General features: G+C 53.7%; 1 protein-coding gene across 1 annotated transcript; it reads left to right on the plus strand.

Moving 5' to 3' along the window:
- Window positions 1-204: 204 nt before the first annotated feature.
- LOC120981080 (WT1 interacting protein) lies at window positions 205-19308 on the plus strand. Its single transcript, XM_040410561.1, has 8 exons — window positions 205-1437; window positions 8565-8666; window positions 13812-13879; window positions 14783-14845; window positions 15211-15341; window positions 16470-16521; window positions 17943-18011; window positions 18420-19308. Exons 1-8 carry the CDS (start codon window positions 441-443, stop codon window positions 18570-18572), a joined length of 1635 nt encoding a protein of 544 aa, XP_040266495.1. The 5' UTR covers window positions 205-440; the 3' UTR covers window positions 18573-19308.
- The last annotated feature ends 3847 nt before the right edge of the window (window positions 19309-23155 follow it).

Genomic DNA, 23155 nt, shown 5'->3' on the forward strand with positions numbered 1-23155 from the left:
GTCACACAGCGTTATATTGGGGGTCACAGTGTTATATTGGGGCAACACAGCGTTATATTGGGGCACAGTATTATATTGGGGGGCACAGTACTATATTGGGGTCACACAGCGTTATTTCGGGGCACAGCAGGTTGGGGGCCGCACTTTGCTCTCGCACAGGCGCAGTGATCCCGCCGGGCATTGTGCGGCCGCAGCACATTCCTCGCGGCCCCAGCACCGCCGTCTCCCTCCGCACATTCCTGTCGAGGAGCAGAAAACACAGAAGTGAAGCCGCGGCGGCTGCAGTAAAAGAGTCCGCCCGCTCCCCTGCTTCCTTCTCAGCCTGGCGGGGCCCCAGCCGCCCCCGGAGCCCCGAACCGCGCCGCCTGGGCTGGGATGAAGCTTCCCTCTCTGCCAGCAGCCGCAGCAGTGTCCGCTCCGCCGGGGGCCCCCGCAGCAGCATGGAGCAGTACATGGAGGAGGACGTGGGCCGGCTGATGGAGGAGCTGTGCCTGGAGGAGAGCCGGCCCCGGAGGCTGAACGGCGGCAGCAGCAGCGGAGGCCTCCTGCACTACCTGCCGCACTGCCCCGCCGACCCCTACAAGACGTACCCCGCGCAGCCGGGGCCCCTGAGCCGCCAGGAGGCGGAGGTGGCGCTGCCCTGCTATTCGGGGCGGCCGGGCATGTACCCCGGGGGGAGCGGCAGCCCCCGGTCCAGCACGGCGCCCCCCTGCCCGGAGCTCGGCAAGTTCTCGAGCCCCCGCTCCAGCCTGGTGGTGCCGAGCCCCCGCTCCAGCCTGGCCCAGTACGAGGCGCTGAGCCCCCGCTCCAGCTACGCCAGCACGGCCAGCGACACCAGCAAGCATTCGAGCCCGCGGGCCAGCCTGAACGACTGCGGCTCCAAGCCGAGCAGCAACCGCACCAGCGGCATCAGCATGGGCTACGACCAGCGGCACGTCAGCCCGCGCTCCAGCTACTCCCCCGGCAACCCCGAGGCGGCGGACGGCGGGCCCCGCTCCAGCCTGTGCCTGCAGGACGGCCGCGCCGCCACCCTGGTCAGCCCCCGCTCCAGCATCTCCAGCCACAGTTCCCGCAGCTCCCGGAGCTCCCGCGGGTCCATGGGGGCTTACCCCGACGTGCCCGGGCCCTCCCCCCGCTCCTCCATGCTGGGGCCGGGGCTGCAGGAAGAGGCCCTGCCGCAGGAAGTCGGGGAGGTCGGCCACTACAAGCTGCTCGCACAGTCTCCCCCCAGACACGACCCGCACACGGCCGAGCCCGGGCCCGCCACCTACGGCTACAGCTCCGCCAAGGGCTCCGCCACCCTGCACCGCTTCAAGCTGCCCTACCAGGTGACCCCGTCCAAGGAGAGCGGCCCCAGCCAGGCGGAGAGGAGGCTGGAGGCGCTGACCCTGGAGCTGGAGAAGGAGCTGGAGATGCACATGAAGAAGGAGTACTTCGGTAAGAGTCCGGGACTGGAGGGAGGGAGTCCGGGGACCAGGGTGACGGAGGGACGGGTGTCTAGGGGATAAGGGCCAGGGGTGGACGGAGCGTCCGGGGCGATGGAGGGACGGAGCGTCCGGGGGGGGGGGACCGGGGCGATGGAGGGACGGAGCGTCCGGGGGGGGGACCGGGGCGATGGAGGGACGGAGCGTCCGGGGGGGGACCGGGGCGATGGAGGGACGGAGCGTCCGGTGGGGACCGGGGCGATGGAGGGACGGAGCGTCCGGTGGGGAACCCGGAGGGACGGAGCGTCCGGTGGGGAACCCGGAGGGACGGAGCGTCCGGTGGGGAGCGATGGAGGGACGGAGCGTCCGGTGGGGAGCGATGGAGGGACGGAGCGTCCGGTGGGGAGCGATGGAGGGACGGAGCGTCCGGTGGGGAGCGATGGAGGGACGGAGCGTCCGGTGGGGAGCGATGGAGGGACGGAGCGTCCGGTGGGGAGCGATGGAGGGACGGAGCGTCCGGTGGGGAGCGATGGAGGGACGGAGCGTCCGGTGGGGAGCGATGGAGGGACGGAGCGTCCGGTGGGGAGCGATGGAGGGACGGAGCGTCCGGTGGGGAGCGATGGAGGGACGGAGCGTCCGGTGGGGAGCGATGGAGGGACGGAGCGTCCGGTGGGGAGCGATGGAGGGACGGAGCGTCCGGTGGGGAGCGATGGAGGGACGGAGCGTCCGGTGGGGAGCGATGGAGGGACGGAGCGTCCGGTGGGGAGCGATGGAGGGACGGAGCGTCCGGTGGGGAGCGATGGAGGGACGGAGCGTCCGGTGGGGAGCGATGGAGGGACGGAGCGTCCGGTGGGGAGCGATGGAGGGACGGAGCGTCCGGTGGGGAGCGATGGAGGGACGGAGCGTCCGGTGGGGAGCGATGGAGGGACGGAGCGTCCGGTGGGGAGCGATGGAGGGACGGAGCGTCCGGTGGGGAGCGATGGAGGGACGGAGCGTCCGGTGGGGAGCGATGGAGGGACGGAGCGTCCGGTGGGGAGCGATGGAGGGACGGAGCGTCCGGTGGGGAGCGATGGAGGGACGGAGCGTCCGGTGGGGAGCGATGGAGGGACGGAGCGTCCGGTGGGGAGCGATGGAGGGACGGAGCGTCCGGTGGGGAGCGATGGAGGGACGGAGCGTCCGGTGGGGAGCGATGGAGGGACGGAGCGTCCGGTGGGGAGCGATGGAGGGACGGAGCGTCCGGTGGGGAGCGATGGAGGCACGGAGCGTCCGGTGGGGAGCGATGGAGGGACCAGGAGGGACAGTGGGAAGCGGGAGCGATGGAGGCACGGAGCGTCTGGTGGGAACCAGGGCAATGGAGGGACGGTGGGAACCGGGTATTAAATCATTGTCCGTTGCTCATCTGCGGTGTTTACTGTAAGCTTTTAATGGTGTTGCATTAGTATAAGCACCCCCTCCCCCATGGAGGGTCAGACTGGGGTTGTTCTGTATCTTATTGTCCTGACCATAGGAGCTAACGCTCTATTCTGTGCAGCCTGGTCTGTGTCCTGAGGAATGATGTAGCAGAGCTGATGTGCTGCAGTGCGATGAAGTGATGGATCTGCTGTGGACTGGACCTCCTGGTTCTGACCTGCCAGAAGGTTACACTTTGATGTTTTTGACCCCCCCCCATCTTTCCGCCATCTTGAAACAGGAGACCCAGGATGTTACCAGAATCCTCTTCAGTGGTGACGGTCCTAGGTGAGGAATTGGTGGTCATCTGTGGGGGTCTGCTGAACCTCTGCCCCCCAGGATGGTGCCTCTTGTTGGGGTGACTGTTCCTCAGGGATCGCACTGTGGGAGTCGTGGTGTTTCCCAGTGTGTAATCCTTCAGTGATGGAGAGAAGGAGCTGTCAGTCGGCTTGAGCCGCCGCTGATCTCAGACGTATAATCTTTTCTTACATCTCCATGGTTGGTCTGATTTGCAGGGACGGAGTAAGCGGGGTCCTCTCTCCTGTAAGCTCTTATGGTCAGTGGGGTCCCCTCTCTTTCCTGTAGAGTGTAAGCTCTTATGGTTGGCGGGGTTCTCTCTCTCTCTCTCTCTCTCTCTCTCTCTCTCTCTCTCTCTCTCTCTCTCTCTCTCTCTCTCTCTCTCTCTCTCTCTCTCTCTCTCTCTCTCTCTCTTCTGTAGAGTGTAAGCTCTTATGGTCAGCGGGGTCCTCTCTCTCCTGTAGAGTGTAAGCTCTTATGGTCAGCGGGGTCCTCTCTCTCTCCTGTAGAGTGTAAGCTCTTATGGTCAGCGGGGTCCTCTCTCTCCTGTAGAGTGTAAGCTCTTATGGTCAGCGGGGTCCTCTCTCTCTCCTGTAGAGTGTAAGCTCTTATGGTCAGCGGGGTCCTCTCTCTCCTGTAGAGTGTAAGCTCTTATGGTCAGCGGGGTCCTCTCTCTCTTCTGTAGAGTGTAAGCTCTTATGGTCAGCGGGGTCCTCTCTCTCTTCTGTAGAGTGTAAGCTCTTATGGTCAGCGGGGTCCTCTCTCTCTTCTGTAGAGTGTAAGCTCTTATGGTCAGCGAGGTCCTCTCTCTCTTCTGTAGAGTGTAAGCTCTTATGGTCAGCGGGGTGCTCTCTCTCCTGTAGAGTGTAAGCTCTTATGGTCAGCGAGGTCCTCTCTCCTGTAGAGTGTAAGCTCTTATGGTCAGCGGGGTCCTCTCTCTTCTGTAGAGTGTAAGCTCTTATGGTCAGCGGGGTCCTCTCTCTCCTGTAGAGTGTAAGCTCTTATGGTCAGCGGGGTCCTCTCTCTCCTGTAGAGTGTAAGCTCTTATGGTCAGCGGGGTCCTCTCTCTCCTGTAGAGTGTAAGCTCTTATGGTCAGCGGGGTCCTCTCTCTCCTGTAGAGTGTAAGCTCTTATGGTCAGCAGCCTCTCTCTTCTGTAGAGTGTAAGCTCTTATGGTCAGCGGGGTCCTCTCTCTCCTGTAGAGTGTAAGCTCTTATGGTCAGCGGGGTCCTCTCTCTCTTCTGTAGAGTGTAAGCTCTTATGGTCAGCGAGGTCCTCTCTCTCTTCTGTAGAGTGTAAGCTCTTATGGTCAGCGGGGTCCTCTCTCTCCTGTAGAGTGTAAGCTCTTATGGTCAGCGGGGTCCTCTCTCTCCTGTAGAGTGTAAGCTCTTATGGTCAGCGGGGTCCTCTCTCTCCTGTAGAGTGTAAGCTCTTATGGTCAGCGGGGTCCTCTCTCTCCTGTAGAGTGTAAGCTCTTATGGTCAGCGGGGTCCTCTCTCTCCTGTAGAGTGTAAGCTCTTATGGTCAGTGAGGTCCTCTCTCTCTTCTGTAGAGTGTAAGCTCTTATGGTCAGTGGGGTCCTCTCTCCTGTAGAGTGTAAGCTCTTATGGTCAGTGGGGTCCTCTCTCTCTCTCCTGTAGAGCGTAGGCTCTTGATTACAGTATCAGTAGGGGGGAGCTATGATGGGGGCATTAAGGGTTCTGCTGGTTTTGGGGACATCTGGTTTGGTGTTTCTGGAATTCCTGGGCCACAGTTTGGGGTCACAGGGCAGCTCGGGCTACAGTGGGGGGGGGGGGGGGGGGGTCGAGCGCTCTCTGTACAAAGAGCAGTTCAGCTGGGCTGGAGGCAAACACAAAGATTCCAGCAAAAACCTCAGCGAGTGCATTCCAGCCGCCATGTCCAGCGCATTAACCCCTGCACGGCTCAGCCGCGGGATTCGAGTGCGTCTAGCCCTCCCTCCATGTGGGCAGATGACCCCCGGCTGCAGGTGTGACATCTACGCGAGTCACTGGTCATGGGTGCTGCCTCTTTAGATAGACTGTTCCTGTCTGTTTGCAAGATCTCTGCTTGTTGTCACAGAATTAAGACATTCTTGTTTATTTCCAGAGACCCTACGTCCGGACCTAATGCTTCTCACAGCTGAGGGTTTGTTACACTAGTGTCCTCTGGAAGTAAACATTCTGGAATGATACATTGTAACAAACTGTCCAGAGTGATTTGAGCTACCCTTTGACATGTAAAGGATTTCCTATACAGGATGCAATGTAACAAACCCTCAGCTGTGTGAATAATTAGGGTTTCCAGTGTTTGGATGTAAGCAGTGTTCCCATTCACTGACAGCAAGGAGAGATGTTGAGAATAGTGAGGAATGCACCAGGTGTAGCAGAGCGCTGCGGACCTCCATCGTACAGGGATTGGCGCCGGGTCCGAACTCGCCTGCATGACTCACTGCGGCATCAGCAAATGTGGCGCAATCTGTACGTGCCGGCAATCTCTTCGCAGGCACCTGCCGTGCTGACACGAGGTCCAGGAATTCGTAGCCTCATCATTTGAGCGGATGCTGGGAGTGTGGGGGAGGGGCTGGGGACGTCGCCTGTACGATCTTCGGCGCTGTGTCCGTTAGCCTGCCATGTTGTAAAACTACAACTCCCAGCATGCTCTTACAGCTCTGCAAAACTGGGGTGAAGCAGAAAAGGGGATCCCAGCCCCATGTTGGGTGGGACAGAAGTGACCCTGGCATTGGGTTACCTGCGCGGCGCCCCCCGGTGGCTGGGCGGATCGGCTCTGCAGTCACGAGGCGGATTCCTCGGCGAGTAAACACGACGCACCGAGCGCACCTTGTGTCAGGCCGGGACTTGTCTCTCTTTGAAGCCGCTCGCCCCCCCCCCCCCCCCCCCCCCCCCCCCCCCCCCGTCTGATGCTTCATGTCTGTGTTGTTGCTTCTGCCCCTCCCCCCATGCTGGGACTCGGAGGGGGTCCGGGTGGTCATTTTCCCTTTGCGTTTGGGGACAGCGCTAAGGGTGCGTCCGCACAGTCACGTTTTCTGAATGGATCATAAGACCAGAAAGGACAAGGAACCCATCTGCATCGAAACCCTGAACGTATGGCGGCCCCCCGACCCCCGCAAGGTGCCCCCGAGTGGCTGATAACAGAGAGCAGGGCTGAGCGACCTCCTTCCGGGACTGTGGGGGGCTCCAGTATTTTGGGGTGCTGGGACCGAGGCCCATTACTCTGCTCTGCTATTCAGAGGGTGTTAAACCATCATCTCTGTCCTTCTCACAGCTGAAGGTTTGTTACAATGTATCAGTTCAGTGAAGTGAACACACAGCAGTACACCTTTCTCTCTGGTCCTGATAGTTTGTTACAATGTATCAGTCTGGAGTGCAGGATGTTCATCTCAAAAAGATCACTGGATACATTGTAACAAACCCTTTGGTTTCACTATGTCTGGGGGGGACGCTCGTGTCTGGGGGGGGGGGATGCTCTGCAGATGGTCGCTCATGGCTTGGGAACACAGCAGATCGTCACTTACGTCGTGTGTGGGGGGACGCTCTGCAGATGGTCGCTCACATCCCGGGATGGGACGCTCTGCAGATGGTCGCTCACATCCCGGGATGGGACGCTCTGCAGATGGTCGCTCACATCCCGGGATGGGACGCTCTGCAGATGGTCGCTCACATCCCGGGATGGGACGCTCTGCAGATGGTCGCTCACATCCCGGGATGGGACGCTCTGCAGATGGTCGCTCACATCCCGGGATGGGACGCTCTGCAGATGGTCGCTCACATCCCGGGATGGGACGCTCTGCAGATGGTCGCTCACATCCCGGGATGGGACGCTCTGCAGATGGTCGCTCACAGCCTATGTGGGGGGGGAGGGGATGCCCTGCAGATGGTCGCTCACAGCCTATGTGGGGGGGGAGGGGATGCCCTGCAGATGGTCGCTCACATCCTATGTCGGGGGGTGCTCTGCGGATACAGGAAGCCGTGGAGCTGACGCAGCGCTGAGCGATGGTCTCGCGTTCGCAGGAACACTCGGTGACTGTGCTGCGTACATTCGGCGACTGTTTCCTGCCAAGTCACTGCAGACATTCCAGCGCGCGCAGAGATCACCAACAAGCGTTCATTATCCCCCGACCGCCCCGGATTAACCTCTTCATTGCTGCCAGACTATGGCGAGGGAGAAAAGCCTCAGACTAGTTCACATGGCGCGGCGACAGAATGCGTCCGGTATTTTCGGGTATTGTCATCGCGGTCATGTTTGTTTGTCCACCATATTGTGCGAGCTCCATGTGATACGTCGTCTTCCTGCGGAGGCGCTGCAGCCATACTGAACACTCGCTAATGAGTTCCTCTGCTGGTCACTGCGGCCTCCCTGCGATCGTCCTGGTTTTGGTGGAGTTCCCCTTTAAGACAATTAACCTTCGATGAGGGAGACGGTTCATATAGTGGGAAACGCCTGACCCCCTGAAACCTCTCCCTCCTTCTTAAAGGGCCACACACCATAACATGGCGGCAGATGTTAGGACCAGCCCTGCCTTGTACCAGCACATAGGATGAAAGGGTTAATGGTTAGTTTGCAAAAATATTTTCCCAAACCCGCTCGCCCCACCGCCCACATTTTTCCATAATCACATTCCAAGACAAGCAAATACAGATCGTCTTTGCCGTGACGTCATTATTTATGGCGGTGACCGGTTTTGCCGGGCTGAGGATTTGGTTACTGGCGCGTATTGGTAGGGGGGGGGGGCTTCATACGTAATTTATAGGAAGCTGCGCGCTTTGTGGCTGACCTCTTGTTGGAGTGACGTCTGAGCGGGCGACCATGACGGCTGATGCGCGGTCACATGATGCACGATCTCGCGTCGCCTGCGCTGGGCCTGTGTCGTCAGGTGGATGTCTGGGTCAGTAATGGCGGCTGCACCAGTCCGGATATCGCAGGGAATCTAGGTGACCGGTCACTGCGTCTTCAGACCCTTATTGACTTGTTTTCTCCAGTTGCATCCAGAGCTGCAGTCTATCAGTCATGTCACCTGATGCCTCAGCTGTAAGCGTGCAGCTTTCATCCTCGCCAGGAAACCAGCAGATGTGTGACTGCAGCTCTGGGTGTGACTGGAGAGTAAAACATAATGTGACAGCAGCTCTGGCTGTGACTGGAGTGTAAGACAAAACATGACAGCAATATGGTGACTGCAGCTCTGGTTGTGACTGGAGTATACCTCCTCATATGGTGAAGAAGTGGAGAGATGTGACGTTGTGTGTGCAGTTATATAGAATTATTGTCCTGAGCGTGCAGATGTGCAGCGGTTGTTACCCCTTCCCCCACTTGTCGGCCATGTTTGTTCCCGGCCCGCGGATGTTTCTCGTTACTGATGATTTTATCTTTTTTCCTCAGGTATTTGCATCAAATGTGGGAAGGGGGTGTACGGGGCGAGCCAGGCCTGCCAAGCCATGGGCAACCTGTTCCACACCAACTGCTTCACCTGCTGCTCGTGCGGTAAGTACCGGGGAGACGAGAAGTTCTGCAGCTTCCTAAAGCCTCATCCACACCTCGGTGTCCGCTCGGTGTCCGCTCGGACATGAGGCCTAAGGGAAAGGTCGGCTCCTGTTCTGTAGTTAGCGCCGATCCTGGTTTTGTCTCAGAATCACTGATGGAAATCACTGACCAAACACTGACGTGTCAATGAGGCATAATTCCTTGACCGTCTCAGGATCTCTACCTGCTGTCAGTGAATGGAAACCTCTTGTTTATTAGGGAGTTGCAGAATGTTTTATTTATTCTGGGGTGCAGTCTGTATGTTGGGGTATCTCTTCCCCGTGAGCGCCCTGTCCTGCCGCTGTAAGGGGTCAGTACGTGACCAGAGGCGACGTGGCGGGGCTACATGGCAGATGCGTTTTGTTTGCCCCCAGGTCATTATGTGGGATGCCTCTGTCGCTTGGCAGGAAACATGGAGCCCGGGGGAGGGGGTGCTGCTATTTCTGCCGCTGTGGGACCGGATATTGTGTAAACTCCAGAGTCAAAGGGTGAAACGTGAGGTTTGCCAGAGAGGAACGCGTGTCCCTGGGGTCACAGTGTCTCCCGTGGGGCGTGCTGGCATTTTTAGTCCCACGGGAGGCGTTTCTATCCCAGACCGACCCCATAACTGTCCGCGCGGTGGATTCTGTGCTGCGCGGAGAACGTGGCGGCCGGCTGCGTGGTCATCGCTCAGCCGGTGATCTGCACTATCCTGATTTGCGATGTTACCGCATCGTCCTTCCCGCTGACAGAATAATTACACCCAGCGGACTCGGCCCTGTTATTTGTAGCAGACAACGTCTCCCATCCTCTCAGTTTTTGTCATTTTTTTTTTGCTTTATTTTTGTTGGTGCTTTTAAGAGCGGAAAATCAAGAAGCGAGACTGCACCAGAAGAGAACATGTATTCTCCTGTCCTACAGTCATCCTCTCCCCTGAAATGGCTGATAACAGGGAGCAATAGATTGTATTCTCCTGTCCTACAGTCATCCTCCCCCCTGAAATGTCTGATAACAGGGGGCAATAGATTGTATTCTCCTGTCCTACAGTCATCCTCTCCCCTGAAATGTCTGATAACAGGGGGCAATAGACTGTATTCTCCTGTCCTACAGTCATCCTCTCCCCTGAAATGTCTGATAACAGGGGGCAATAGACTGTATTCTCCTGTCCTACAGTCATCCTCTCCTCTGAAATGGCTGATAACAGGGAGCAATAGACTGTATTCTCCTGTCCTACAGTCATCCTCTCCCCTGAAATGGCTGATAACAGGGAGCAATAGACTGTATTCTCCTGTCCTACAGTCATCCTCTCCTCTGAAATGGCTGATAACAGGGAGCAATAGACTGTATTCTCCTGTCCTACAGTCATCCTCTCCCCTGAAATGGCTGATAACAGGGGGCAATAGACTGTATTCTCCTGTCCTACAGTCATCCTCTCCCTGAAATGGCTGATAACAGGGAGCAATAGTCTGTATTCTCCTGTCCTACAGTCATCCTCTCCCCTGAAATGGCTGATAACAGGGGGCAATAGATTGTATTCTCCTGTCCTACAGTCATCCTCTCCCCTGAAATGGCTGATAACAGGGGGCAATAGACTGTATTCTCCTGTCCTACAGTCATCCTCTCCCATGAAATGGCTGATAACAGGGAGCAATAGACTGTATTCTCCTGTCCTACAGTCATCCTCTCCCCTGAAATGGCTGATAACAGGGGGCAATAGACTGTATTCTCCTGTCCTACAGTCATCCTCTCCTCTGAAATGGCTGATAACAGGCGGCAATAGACTGTATTCTCCTGTCCTACAGTCATCCTCTCCTCTGAAATGGCTGATAACAGGGGGCAATAGATTGTATTCTCCTGTCCTACAGTCGTCCTCTCCCCTGTAATGGCTGATAACATGGGGGCAATAGACTGTATTCTCCTGTCCTACAGTCATCCTCCCCCCTGAAATGGCTGATAACAGGGGGCAATAGACTGTATTCTCCTGCCCTACAGTCATCCTCTCCCCTGAAATGGCTGATAACAGGGAGCAATAGTCTGTATTCTCCTGTCCTACAGTCATCCTCTCCCCTGAAATGGCTGATAACAGGGGGCAATAGACTGTATTCTCCTGTCCTACAGTCATCCTCTCCTCTGAAATGGCTGATAACAGGAGCAATAGACTGTATTCTCCTGTCCTACAGTCATCCTCTCCTCTGAAATGGCTGATAACAGGAGCAATAGACTGTATTCTCCTGTCCTACAGTCATCCTCTCCCCTGAAATGGCTGATAACAGGGGGGAATAGACTGTATTCTTCTGTCCTACAGTCATCCTCTCCCCTGAAATGGCTGATAACAGGGGCAATAGACTGTATTCTCCTGTCCTACAGTCATCCTCTCCCCTGAAATGGCTGATAACAGGGGGCAATAGATTGTATTCTCCGGTCCTACAGTCATCCTCTCCCCTGAAATGGCTGATAACAGGGGCAATAGACTGTATTCTCCTGTCCTACAGTCATCCTCTCCCCTGTAATGGCTGATAACAGGGAGCAATAGTTTGTATTCTCCTGTCCTACAGTCATCCTCTCCCCTGAAATGGCTGATAACAGGGGGCAATAGACTGTATTCTCCTGTCCTACAGTCATCCTCTCCCCTGAAATGGCTGATAACAGGGAGCAATAGACTGTATTCTCCTGTCCTACAGTCATCCTCTCCCCTGAAATGGCTGATAACAGGGGCAATAGACTGTATTCTCCTGTCCTACAGTCATCCTCTCCTCTGAAATGGCTGATAACAGGGAGCAATAGACTGTATTCTCCTGTCCTACAGTCATCCTCTCCCCTGAAATGGCTGATAACAGGGGGCAATAGATTGTATTCTCCTGTCCTACAGTCATCCTCTCCTCTGAAATGGCTGATAACAGAGGGCAATAGACTGTATTCTCCTGTCCTACAGTCATCCTCTCCCCTGTAATGGCTGATAACGGGGGGCAATAGACTGTATTCTCCTGTCCTACAGTCATCCTCTCCCCTGAAATGGCTGATAACGGGGGGCAATAGACTGTATTCTCCTGTCCTACAGTCATCCTCTCCCCTGTAATGGCTGATAACAGGGGGCAATAGACTGTATTCTCCTGTCCTACAGTCACCCTCTCCCCTGAAATGGCTGATAACAGGGGGCAATAGACTGTATTCTCCTGTCCTACAGTCATCCTCTCCCCTGAAATGGCTGATAACAGGGGGCAATAGACTGTATTCTCCTGTCTTACAGTCATCCTCTCCCCTGAAATGGCTGATAACAGGGAGCAATAGACTGTATTCTCCTGTCCTACAGTCATCCTCTCTCCTGAAATGGCTGATAACAGGGGGCAATAGACTGTATTCTCCTGTCTTACAGTCATCCTCTCCCCTGAAATGGCTGATAACAGGGAGCAATAGACTGTATTCTCCTGTCCTACAGTCATCCTCTCCCCTGAAATGGCTGATAACAGGAGGCAATAGACTGTATTCTCCTGTCCTACAGTCATCCTCTCCCCTGAAATGGCTGATAACAGGGGGCAATAGACTGTATTCTCCTGTCCTACAGTCATCCTCTCCCCTGTAATGGCTGATAACAGGGGGCAATAGACTGTATTCTCCTGTCCTATAGTCATCTTCTCCCCTGAAATGGCTGATAACAGGGGGCAATAGACTGTATTCTCCTGTCCTACAGTCATCCTCTCCCCTGTAATGGCTGATAACAGGGGGCAGTAGACCTGCACAGTAAGTGTGGAGATGCTGTCATTGAGCACCCGTCACCTTGTCTTTTAGGTCACGTGACTTAGGCGCCCCCTGTGGGGTGATGTGGGTATAATTGGGTCTGGGCAGGAGTCGCCCAGATTTCCCTTGTGAAGAGTCCGACCGTGACGGTTGCTCGCTGCGCAGTATAATGGCTTCATTCATCCCGAGGAGAGAGAGTGACTGCTCCACGTCACACAGCGACTAATATACCAGGAGGCAGCGCCGGATTAACTCTGTGTGCCCCTGCGGCCAGGGAGATCCGACTTAGCAGTGCGCAGCTCATGTTACTGGGGGCGCAGTGCACAATTGCGCATGTTTTGTTTTGTTTTCTTTAGTGTTAGGCGGCCATGATGCCAGATTATTGGAATTTTACTGTATCTATAATAATATCCGGGGGAGGGGGCACCTTCTATAAGAGTGATGGGTCTGGCACCTATAATATCCGGTGGAGGGGGCACCTTCTATAAGAGTGATGGGTCTGGCACCTATAATATCCGGTGGAGGGGGCACCTTCTATAAGAGTAGTGGGTCTGGCACCTATAATATCCGGGGGAGGGGGCACCTTCTATAAGAGTAGTGGGTCTGGCACCTATAATATCCGGGGGAGGGGGCACCTTCTATAAGAGTGATGGGTCTGGCACCTATAATATCCGGGGGAGGGGGCACCTTCTATAAGAGTGATGGGTCTGGCACCTATAATATCCGGGGGAGGGGGCACCTTCTATAAGAGTGATGGGTCTGGCACCTATAATATCCGGTGGAGGGGGCACCTTCTATAAGAGTGATGGGTCTGGCACCTATAATATCCGGGGGAGGGGGCACCTTCTATAAGAGTGATGGGTCTGGCACCTATAATATCCGGGGGAGGGGGCACCTTCTATAAGAGTGATGGGTCTGGCACCTATAATATCCGGGGGAGGGGGCACCTTCTATAAGAGTGATGGGTCTGGCACCTATAATATCCGGGGGAGGGGGCACCTTCTATAAGAGTAGTGGGTCTGGCACCTATAATATCCGGGGGAGGGGGCACCTTCTATAAGAGTAGTGGGTCTGGCACCTATAATATCCGGGGGAGGGGGCACCTTCTATAAGAGTGGTGGGTCTGGCACCTATAATATCCGGGGGAGGGGGCACCTTCTATAAGAGTAGTGGGTCTGGCACCTATAATATCCGGGGGAGGGGGCACCTTCTATAAGAGTGATGGGTCTGGCACCTATAATATCCGGGGGAGGGGGCACCTTCTATAAGAGTGATGGGTCTCGCACCTATAATATCCGGGGGAGGGGGCACCTTCTATAAGAGTGATGGGTCTCGTATCTATAATATCCGGGGGAGGGGGCACCTTTATAATCTTGTCTTGTTTTCCGGCAGGGAGGCGATTACGCGGGAAAGCGTTTTACAACGTCAATGGGAAAGTTTATTGTGAAGAAGATTTTCTGGTAAGTTCTGCTGACGCTGCTCTCCTGTTATAATGGGGGGGGGGGGGGGTTGTGCTTCTCTGCTGTTTCCCATGGTCCGGATCTTCACCTCTTGCTGGAGTCCCATGTGATGACATCACCAGATGATGGCGGCTGATCACTCAGGATGACGTCATCGCACCGGACTCCAGTGACTGGGGGGGGATGTGGTTTGTATAATGAGCCTTTTGTTCTCAGGACGCGTGTATTATTATAACGTGTTATTTCTTCCTGCCGTCTGACTCATCGCGGGTTATAGAGGAAGAAAAGTCACATCCAGGACTCCTGGGGGCCCCGTAGCAGGGCATAGATGCTGGGAGTTGTGCATTGTATGGGGTTATTGGACATCTATGGCCACCGTAGGGGGGGGGTTATAATTTATATCAGAAGATTAACACCAGGGGAGGGGCAGCTTATCACATCGGACAGATGGCCGCGTCTCCCAGCGCCCATCATCCGCCCCTGACAACTCCCAACATGTACACCTGCTCGGCTCTTCTCAGAACTCCTATAGAAGTGAAGGTAACATTCTGGGCGTTGTAGTTTCACCCCGGTGTGGGCGGAGTCTGGTCCTGAACCTCCTCAGCATCTGCGCCGGATCGCCAGTCTGTCCAGATTAAAGGACAAAACCTCAGCTGCGGGAGGCATAAGCATTGGGTCAGGATGAGGTTTTTAGCTCCATTTACTGACAGCAAGCAGAGGTATTGGCTCAGGGAGTAAACAGAAACTTGCAGAGGGTTATTGCAGTAATTAAAGGGAAGGTTTTGCGGCCCCTCCTGAACGGGGCTGAGCGACCACGGACGGGAAGGAGTCGTCCCGCTATCTAATGTCAGTGGCATCAGGATGGGCGCCGCTGATCTCCGCCCTCTTCTCTTCTCGTTACAGTATTCCGGTTTCCAGCAGACGGCGGACAAGTGCTTTGTGTGCGGACATCTCATAATGGAGATGGTGAGTACGGGAAACGAGAGCCCCCGCACCCATATCTCAGGGTGATCTCATCGCCCGCAGCAGAGATTTCTCATCTCGCACACGCCAAGGATACATGACCTGACACGTTGTGTGCATGAGGTCGGCTGCGGCACATGTGAACTATTCGGGATATTTGTGTGGACTTGTATGGATTTAGCCTTCACATTCCGCTGGAGAGATCTGCCGACCTACCCGCTGGTGTCTGGAGCCGCCCCCAGGTCTCTGCTGCATCGCCGCCACTTAATGTTTTACTAATGACAACGTTCGCCGCGCGCCATGTAGTTGTCATTGCAGTAATTACAGCGCTGCCGCCGCTGCTGATCTCCGTTTCTGTGTGTTCTCAGATTTTACAAGCTCTAGGGAAGTCGTACCATCCCGGCTGCTTCCGCTGCGTCGTCTGCAACGAGTGTCTGGACGGCGTCCCCTTCACCGTGGACGTGGAGAACAACATCTACTGTGTAAAGGATTATCACACGTAAGGACCGTGGGGGGTGGAGGAGTGGTGATACCTGCCCCCCCCCCTCCGTACAGCCACCCTGTGGTGTATACGGTATATACTGGTTATCTCCCCCCCCCCCCCAGTACAGGCAGTTCCTCTCTGTGGTGTATACGGTATACACTGCTTCACCCTCCCCCCCAGTACAGGCAGTTCCGCCCTGTGGTGTATACGGTATATACTGCTGTTCCCCCCCCTCAGTACAGGCAGTTCCACCCTGTGGTGTATACGGTATATACTGCTCATCCCCCCTCAGTACAGGCAGTTCCACCCTGTGGTGTATACGGTATATACTGCTCACCCCCTCCCCCTCAGTACAGGCAGTTCCGCCCTGTGGTGTATACGGTATATACTGCTCTCCCCCCCAGTACAGGCAGTTCCTCCCTGTGGTGTATACGGTATATACTGCTCACCCCCTCCCCCCCAGTACAGGCAGTTCCTCCCTGTGGTGTATACGGTATATACTGCTCACCCTCCCCCCCAGTACAGGCAGTTCCTCCCTGTGGTGTATACGGTATATACTGCTCACCCTCCCCCCCCAGTACAGGCAGTTCCTCCCTGTGGTGTATACGGTATATACTGCTCACCCTCCCCCCCAGTACAGGCAGTTCCTCCCTGTGGTGTATACGGTATATACTGCTCACCCTCCCCCCCAGTACAGGCAGTTCCGCCCTGTGGTGTATACGGTATATACTGCTCACCCTCCCCCCCAGTACAGGCAGTTCCGCCCTATGGTGTATACGGTATATACTGCTCACTCTCCCCCCCAGTACAGGCAGTTCCTCCCTGTGGTGTATACGGTATATACTGCTCACCCTCCCCCCCCAGTACAGGCAGTTCCTCCCTGTGGTGTATACGGTATATACTGCTCACCCTCCCCCCCAGTACAGGCAGTTCCGCCCTATGGTGTATACGGTATATACTGCTCATCATCCCCCCCCCCCCCCCCCCCCCCCCCCAGTACAGGCAGTTCCGCCCTGTGGTGTATACGGTATATACTGCTCACCCCCCCCCCCTCAGTACAGGCAGTTCCGCCCTGTGGTGTATACGGTATATACTGCTCTTCCTGCTCATGACTGAATTGCAAGGATCATTTCTGTCTTTCAGAGTTTTTGCACCTAAATGTGCCTCGTGCAGCCAGCCGATCCTCCCAGCGCAGGTAATGTCCGCACCCCGATGCGTCATCATATTATAAAGGACACATTTACCTTAATTATTTCTAAGATCTCTACTTGCTGTCAGTGACAACGTTCAGGCTGTAATACTCTGAGCCTCACGCATGTGTATTTTGCGATCCACAAACCGCACGAATACCGCCCGGGTGCATCCTGCACCTTCCTTGGTGCCCATTATAAAAATTCAGATTGTACACAAAGCGCACAAGAATTAGGACGTGTTCTGTAATCCGCGGACAGTGTATGAATGACATCCCTTATCTGCATTTTTTGCGGCCCCTGTAGAAATTAAAGGGGTCGCGTCTGAACCATAAAAAATGTGAATCAGAGGCAGAGCAAAAATCCAGTGGTGTGAATGAGGCCTGACAATGTATCAGTCTGGACGATCCCGTGTGCCGCACAGATCTCCCCGTCCTGATAACTGGTTACAATGTATCAGTCTGGACGATCCCGTGTGCCGCACAGATCTCCCCGCCCTGATAACTGGTTACAATGTATCAGTCTGGACCATCCCGTGTGCCGCACAGATCTCCCCGTCCTGATAACTGGTTACAATGTATCAGTCTGGACCATCCCGTGTGCCGCACAGATCTCCCCGTCCTGATAACTGGTTACAATGTATCAGTCTGGACCATCCCGTGTGCCGCACAGATCTCCCCGTCCTGGTAACTGGTTACAATGTATCAGTCTGGACGATCCCGTGTGCCGCACAGATCTCCCCGTCCTGGTAACTGGTTACAATGTATCAGTCTGGACGATCCCGTGTGCCGCACAGATCTCCCCGTCCTGGTAACTGGTTACAATGTATCAGTCTGGACGATCCCGTGTGCCGCACAGATCTCCCCGTCCTGATAACTGGTTACAATGTATCAGTCTGGACGATCCCGTGTGCCGCACAGATCTCCCCGTCCTGATAACTGGTTACAATGTATCAGTCTGGACAATCCCGTGTGCCGCACAGATCTCCCCGTCCTGATAACTGGTTACAATGTATCAGTCTGGACGATCCCGTGTGCCGCACAGATCTCCCCGTCCTGGTAACTGGTTACAATGTATCAGTCTGGACCATCCCGTGTGCCGCACAGATCTCCCCGTCCTGATAACTGGTTACAATGTATCAGTCTGGATGATCCCGTGTGCCGTACAGATCTCCCCGTCCTGGTAACTGGTTACAATGTATCAGTCTGGATGATCCCGTGTGCTGCACAGATCTCCCCGTCCTGATAACTGGTTACAATGTATCAGTCTGGAGGCAGGCTGTTTACTGCACAGAGGATTGGATACATTGTAACAAACCCTCAGCTGTGTGAGCAGGACATGGTCAAGGTGGCTTTTGGGGCCGGACTGGGACACAGACCAGCCCATATATCCTCACTGTTCACCCAGTCTCTCCCTTCTTCTCCAGGGCTCGGAGGAAACGATCCGAGTGGTTTCCATGGATAAAGACTACCACGTGGAGTGCTATCACTGTGAGGTAGGTCCCCGCGCCACGTCTGATATATACACGACTGGGGGGCGGAGCCAGGAGCCACTTACTGCACACCACGTACACTGATCCATGCCTCATTAAAGGGCCAGTACCGACCTCTGTAGATACTGGTTCAACCTGTACAGACCTGTTACAATGTATCAGTGTAGGTAAAGTCCAGGGCGTTCAGATTGTCAACTCTGATACACTGTAACAAACCCTCAACCTTTGACGTATTAGGTCAAGATGGTTTCTCAGTCTGTCAGTGGCAAGCAGAGATCTTGACAGTGGTCTAATAGGAAGCTGGATTGGGGGGGGGGGGGTGCATGCACAGGGTCTGCTCACATTGTGTTTTATATTCCTCGTGTCACGGTTTATTACGTGTCTGACGGTTGTCACGTCTCTCCTGCGCAGGACTGTCACCTCCAGCTGAACGATGAGGATGGTCACCGCTGTTACCCGCTGCAGGGTCACCTGCTGTGCCACGGCTGCCACATCAGGCGCATCAGCACGAACATTCCTCCCCCGCACCAGGCCAGTTACCCCATGCATGTCACCGAGCTGTGAGCACCCGCTGCGGGTGTCCTGTGTACAGATACGAGGGGGCGGAGCCTGTGTCGACCATACATTTCTACCGACAGCCGGAGACCGCTTCTGCCCCCTGTTATTTATTGGCCGGTGCTCGGCCCCGGGGCCCTAGAACGCGGCTCTCCAGTAGTGAGAATTAGCACTTAACCTGTATTAACCCGAATGCCGACACTTCATTCCGGGGTCGGAGGAACGTGCTGAGCCGCCATCCCTCATGTACCGATCACCGCAACGTGGGGTCCGATCGGTTCTGAGATTCTTCTGCGCCGATTTAGGACCGTTTTCACGGAGGGATTTCTATGCCGCCGTTAAAAGCTCATCTGCAGCGTGACATCATGGCTGACACTGCACCTGGCGGCGCCGCCGTCATGGCGAGAAGCCCACAAGACGTGACGACATCTAAACTACATGGAGTCTCCTGAACACCAGTGTTCTCATTCACTGACTGTAAGCAGAGATCTTGCGAGTGGTGAGGAAACAAAGCGCCCATTCAGCAGAACGGTACCTTGTTACCATGACAACCGCCGGTGCACTCCGATTGGTTATTGTGGTAATGGGGGCGGTTCACGCCGCCAAAAGTCTGAGAACATTTCGCTCCATGATGAAGAAACGTAATAAACACTGGACCCACGGCGGCCGCCATTGTGTCGTCATGACAACAGAGCGTCTGGGACCCCCTATCCTCCATGGTCAGGGACTGGTTACGATAGCGTTGTAGAGCTCTTCTGCCAGTGGGCGCCCCAGTCTGACTGGACAGGAGCCGCCATCATGGAGGAGGAGTTAACCCCGTGTCTCCCCATCCCCACAAGGAAAGACTTTTGCAGCCGTTACACATTTCCAAGATCTATGCTCTCGGCTGCCATGGCTGAACAGTCACATGACCGGGGGTATAAATATGGCAGAACAGCGTCAAAGCCCGCACCCGGCTCATTTATTTATTTGCTTACTATGGATCTTGCCACCGGAGCTTACGATCTATTGAGGTCCCCGACACTGGAATGAACGCTAGAAGCGTGCGATCACTGTGCGGACTGCGCTGCGGACTACTCTGTATATATGAGATAGATGTGAATGTTTCCATGTTGTACCAGCTCAGTGCCTTAGTCCCCAAATTCCTTTACTCGATGGCACCCCGCGCCTAGACAGGACTCTCATCATTGCGCTGCCGGATTAAAGGAATTTCCTGCTATGGTTGTAAGTGGTGACTGCGCTTCCGTGCTGAGCCCCATAAAACGTCCTAGGTGTGACTGTTCGCAGGGGCGATTTTGGTACACTCGTCTCTGAAGTATACTGCAACTAGAACCAGATTTGACAGAATGGCTGCCAAGGCGTCTGCAAGCTGCCGGTCGGCTCGATAAAGATGGCAGCTGCTGGGGTGATCCTCTGCTGCGCGGCGACTGCTCACATCGCGATGCTGCTGCAGCCCGACAGTCGCGGGAAGGACGGACCTGGGGGATTTCCTCCGCCTGTCGGGCTGCGACATCTCGCGGGTCACAGCTCCGCTCTATTCACTTTCACCAGGTCGCTGTGTAGTCCCTGCCTTATCCTGCAGGGGGCAGCTTTGGGGAGGTGGCTACGTACAGTGGGTTGGGCCACATGGCGGTTGTGGAGTCGATCATCAGTCTGTGTACCTCGGTTACTACATTGCAGCAAGATGCCACCTGCTCCTCAATGGTTAATTGCAGATCTCGGAACGCCGGCGTCTCAGTATTTAACCCCGCGGGCTGCGTCCTGAACGGTTCTACTGTAACTAATGTCTTAACTGTAGAATATAAGTGACTTAAATTAAGTTTTTCCTTTAAGAAATTATTTTCATTTTCTTTGAGAGAATATAGTTTTTGCGTTTATTATCGGACCAGCGGAGTAGGAGCTGCCGCCCCCCCCGCATGTCGCCGTCCGGCGCGGGCACAGCCAGCGGGATTAGCTATTTTTGTATGAACGGGCGCTGCGGTTTGGTAGTTCCCCGCCTTTAGGGCCATCGTGGTTATTTTTATTATTCTCCGTGTTTGATTCTCTTGATTGTTTAAGAAATAATAAAAAAAAAAAAAAAAAAAAAAAAAAGGGGGAAATGTAGATTTATTTATGGGCGGAGCCATACTGATATAAGTTATTTAATGTTAAAGCAGCGCCTCATTAAACCCTAGTTGTTATAATCTGCTTTTTACAATAAACACTTTTTTGTAGTTTATGTTGTTACTGGTATTATTGTGAGGGGGTAAAGTACTGTACTACCAGCAGCAACCACCGGGGGCGCTGCTCCCAGCTAACTACCAGATCTCTACATCACATCCTCAGCGGTGCCCAGTGACAGATGGAGCCTCATCATCATCACCACGCGGCTCCTCCGCACCGACAGACGCTTCCCCGATCCTCAGTAGAAAATGTTCTTCGTCCACAGGAAGAAGCCGCTAATTACTGTCCTCATAACAGCAGATTTCTGAAGCCCCTCGTCAGCAGCACCGCCACCGAAATCTGCTGTAAGAGAACTGCGGAAATATCAGAGAAAAACCATAAAATATACAACCTGAGGACAGGAGCCATGTATACCAGCTGTATATATATAATTATATACAGGAGATGCCCGGGTTATTCCAGCTGTACACATATAATTATATACAGGAGATGCCCGGGTTATACCAGCTGTACACATATAATTATATACAGGAGATGCCCGGGTTATACCAGCTGTACACATATAATTATATACAGGAGATGCCCGGGTTATACCAGCTGTACACATATAATTATATACAGGAGATGCCCGGGTTATACCAGCTGTACACATATAATTATATACAGGAGATGCCCGGGTTATACCGGCTGTACACATATAATTATATACAGGAGATGCCCGGGTTATACCGGCTGTACACATATAATTATATACAGGAGATGCCCAGGTCATACCGGCTGTGCATATATAATTATATACAGGAGATGCCCAGGTTATACCAGCTGTGCATATATAATTATATACAGGAGATGCCCAGGTCATACCGGCTGTGCATATATAATTATATACAGGAGATGCCCAGGTCATACCGGCTGTGCATATATAATTATATACAGGAGATGCCCAGGTTATACCGGCTGTACATATATAATTATATACAGGAGATACCCAGGTTATACCAGCTGTACATATATCATTATATACTGGAGATACCCAGGTTATACCGGCTGTACATATATAATTATATACAGGAGATGCCCAGGTTATACCAGCTGTACACATATAATTATATACAGGAGATGCCCAGGTCATACCGGCTGTACATATATAATTATATACAGGAGATGCCCAGGTTATACCGGCTGTGCATATATACTTATATACAGGAGATGCCCAGGTTATACCGGCTGTGCATATATAATTATATACAGGAGATGCCCAGGTTATACCGGCTGTGCATATATAATTATATACAGGAGATGCCCAGGTTATACCGGCTGTACATATATAATTATATACAGGAGATGCCCAGGTTATACCAGCTGTACATATATACTTATATACAGGAGATGCCCAGGTTATACCAGCGGTACATATATACTTATATACAGGAGATGCCCAGGTTATACCAGCGGTACATATATACTTATATACAGGAGATGCCCGGGTTATACCAGCGGTACATATATAATTATATACAGGAGATGCCCGGGTTATACCAGCTGTACATATATACTTATATACAGGAGATGCCCAGGTTATACCAGCTGTACATATATAATTATATACAGGAGATGCCCAGGTTATACCAGCTGTACATATATAATTATATACAGGAGATGCCCAGGTTATACCAGCTGTACATATATACTTATATACAGGAGATGCCCGGGTTATACCAGCTGTACATATATAATTATATACAGGAGATGCCCAGGTTATACCAGCTGTACCTATATAATTATATACAGGAGATGCCCAGGTTATACCAGCTGTACATATATAATTATATACAGGAGATGCCCGGGTTATACCAGCTGTACATATATAATTATATACAGGAGATGCCCAGGTTATACCAGCTGTACATATATACTTATATACAGGAGATGCCCAGGTTATACCAGCTGTACATATATACTTATATACAGGAGATGCCCAGGTTATACCAGCTGTACATATAGAATTATATACAGGAGATGCCCAGGTTATACCAGCTGTACATATATAATTATATACAGGAGATGCCCGGGTTATACCAGCTGTACATATATAATTATATACAGGAGATGCCCAGGTTATACCAGCTGTACATATATACTTATATACAGGAGATGCCCAGGTTATACCAGCTGTACATATATACTTATATACAGGAGATGCCCAGGTTATACCAGCTGTACCTATATAATTATAGAGAGGCCAGTGGTGTAATAATCTGCAGGATCTATCACTATGTATCTGTCAGTAGATGGAGAGGGCAGAGCGATGTTCTGCAGATCTCCGGAGGTGAGTGATACTCTGCAGTAGTACACGGTCCTGTCTGGTGTAATTGCAGAAATATTCGGACAACTTGCACGCTGACGATTAATATAATGCAGAGCCGTTT

This window comes from Bufo bufo, chromosome 10 (assembly GCF_905171765.1).
Source record: "Bufo bufo chromosome 10, aBufBuf1.1, whole genome shotgun sequence".
Taxonomy (NCBI): domain Eukaryota; kingdom Metazoa; phylum Chordata; class Amphibia; order Anura; family Bufonidae; genus Bufo; species Bufo bufo.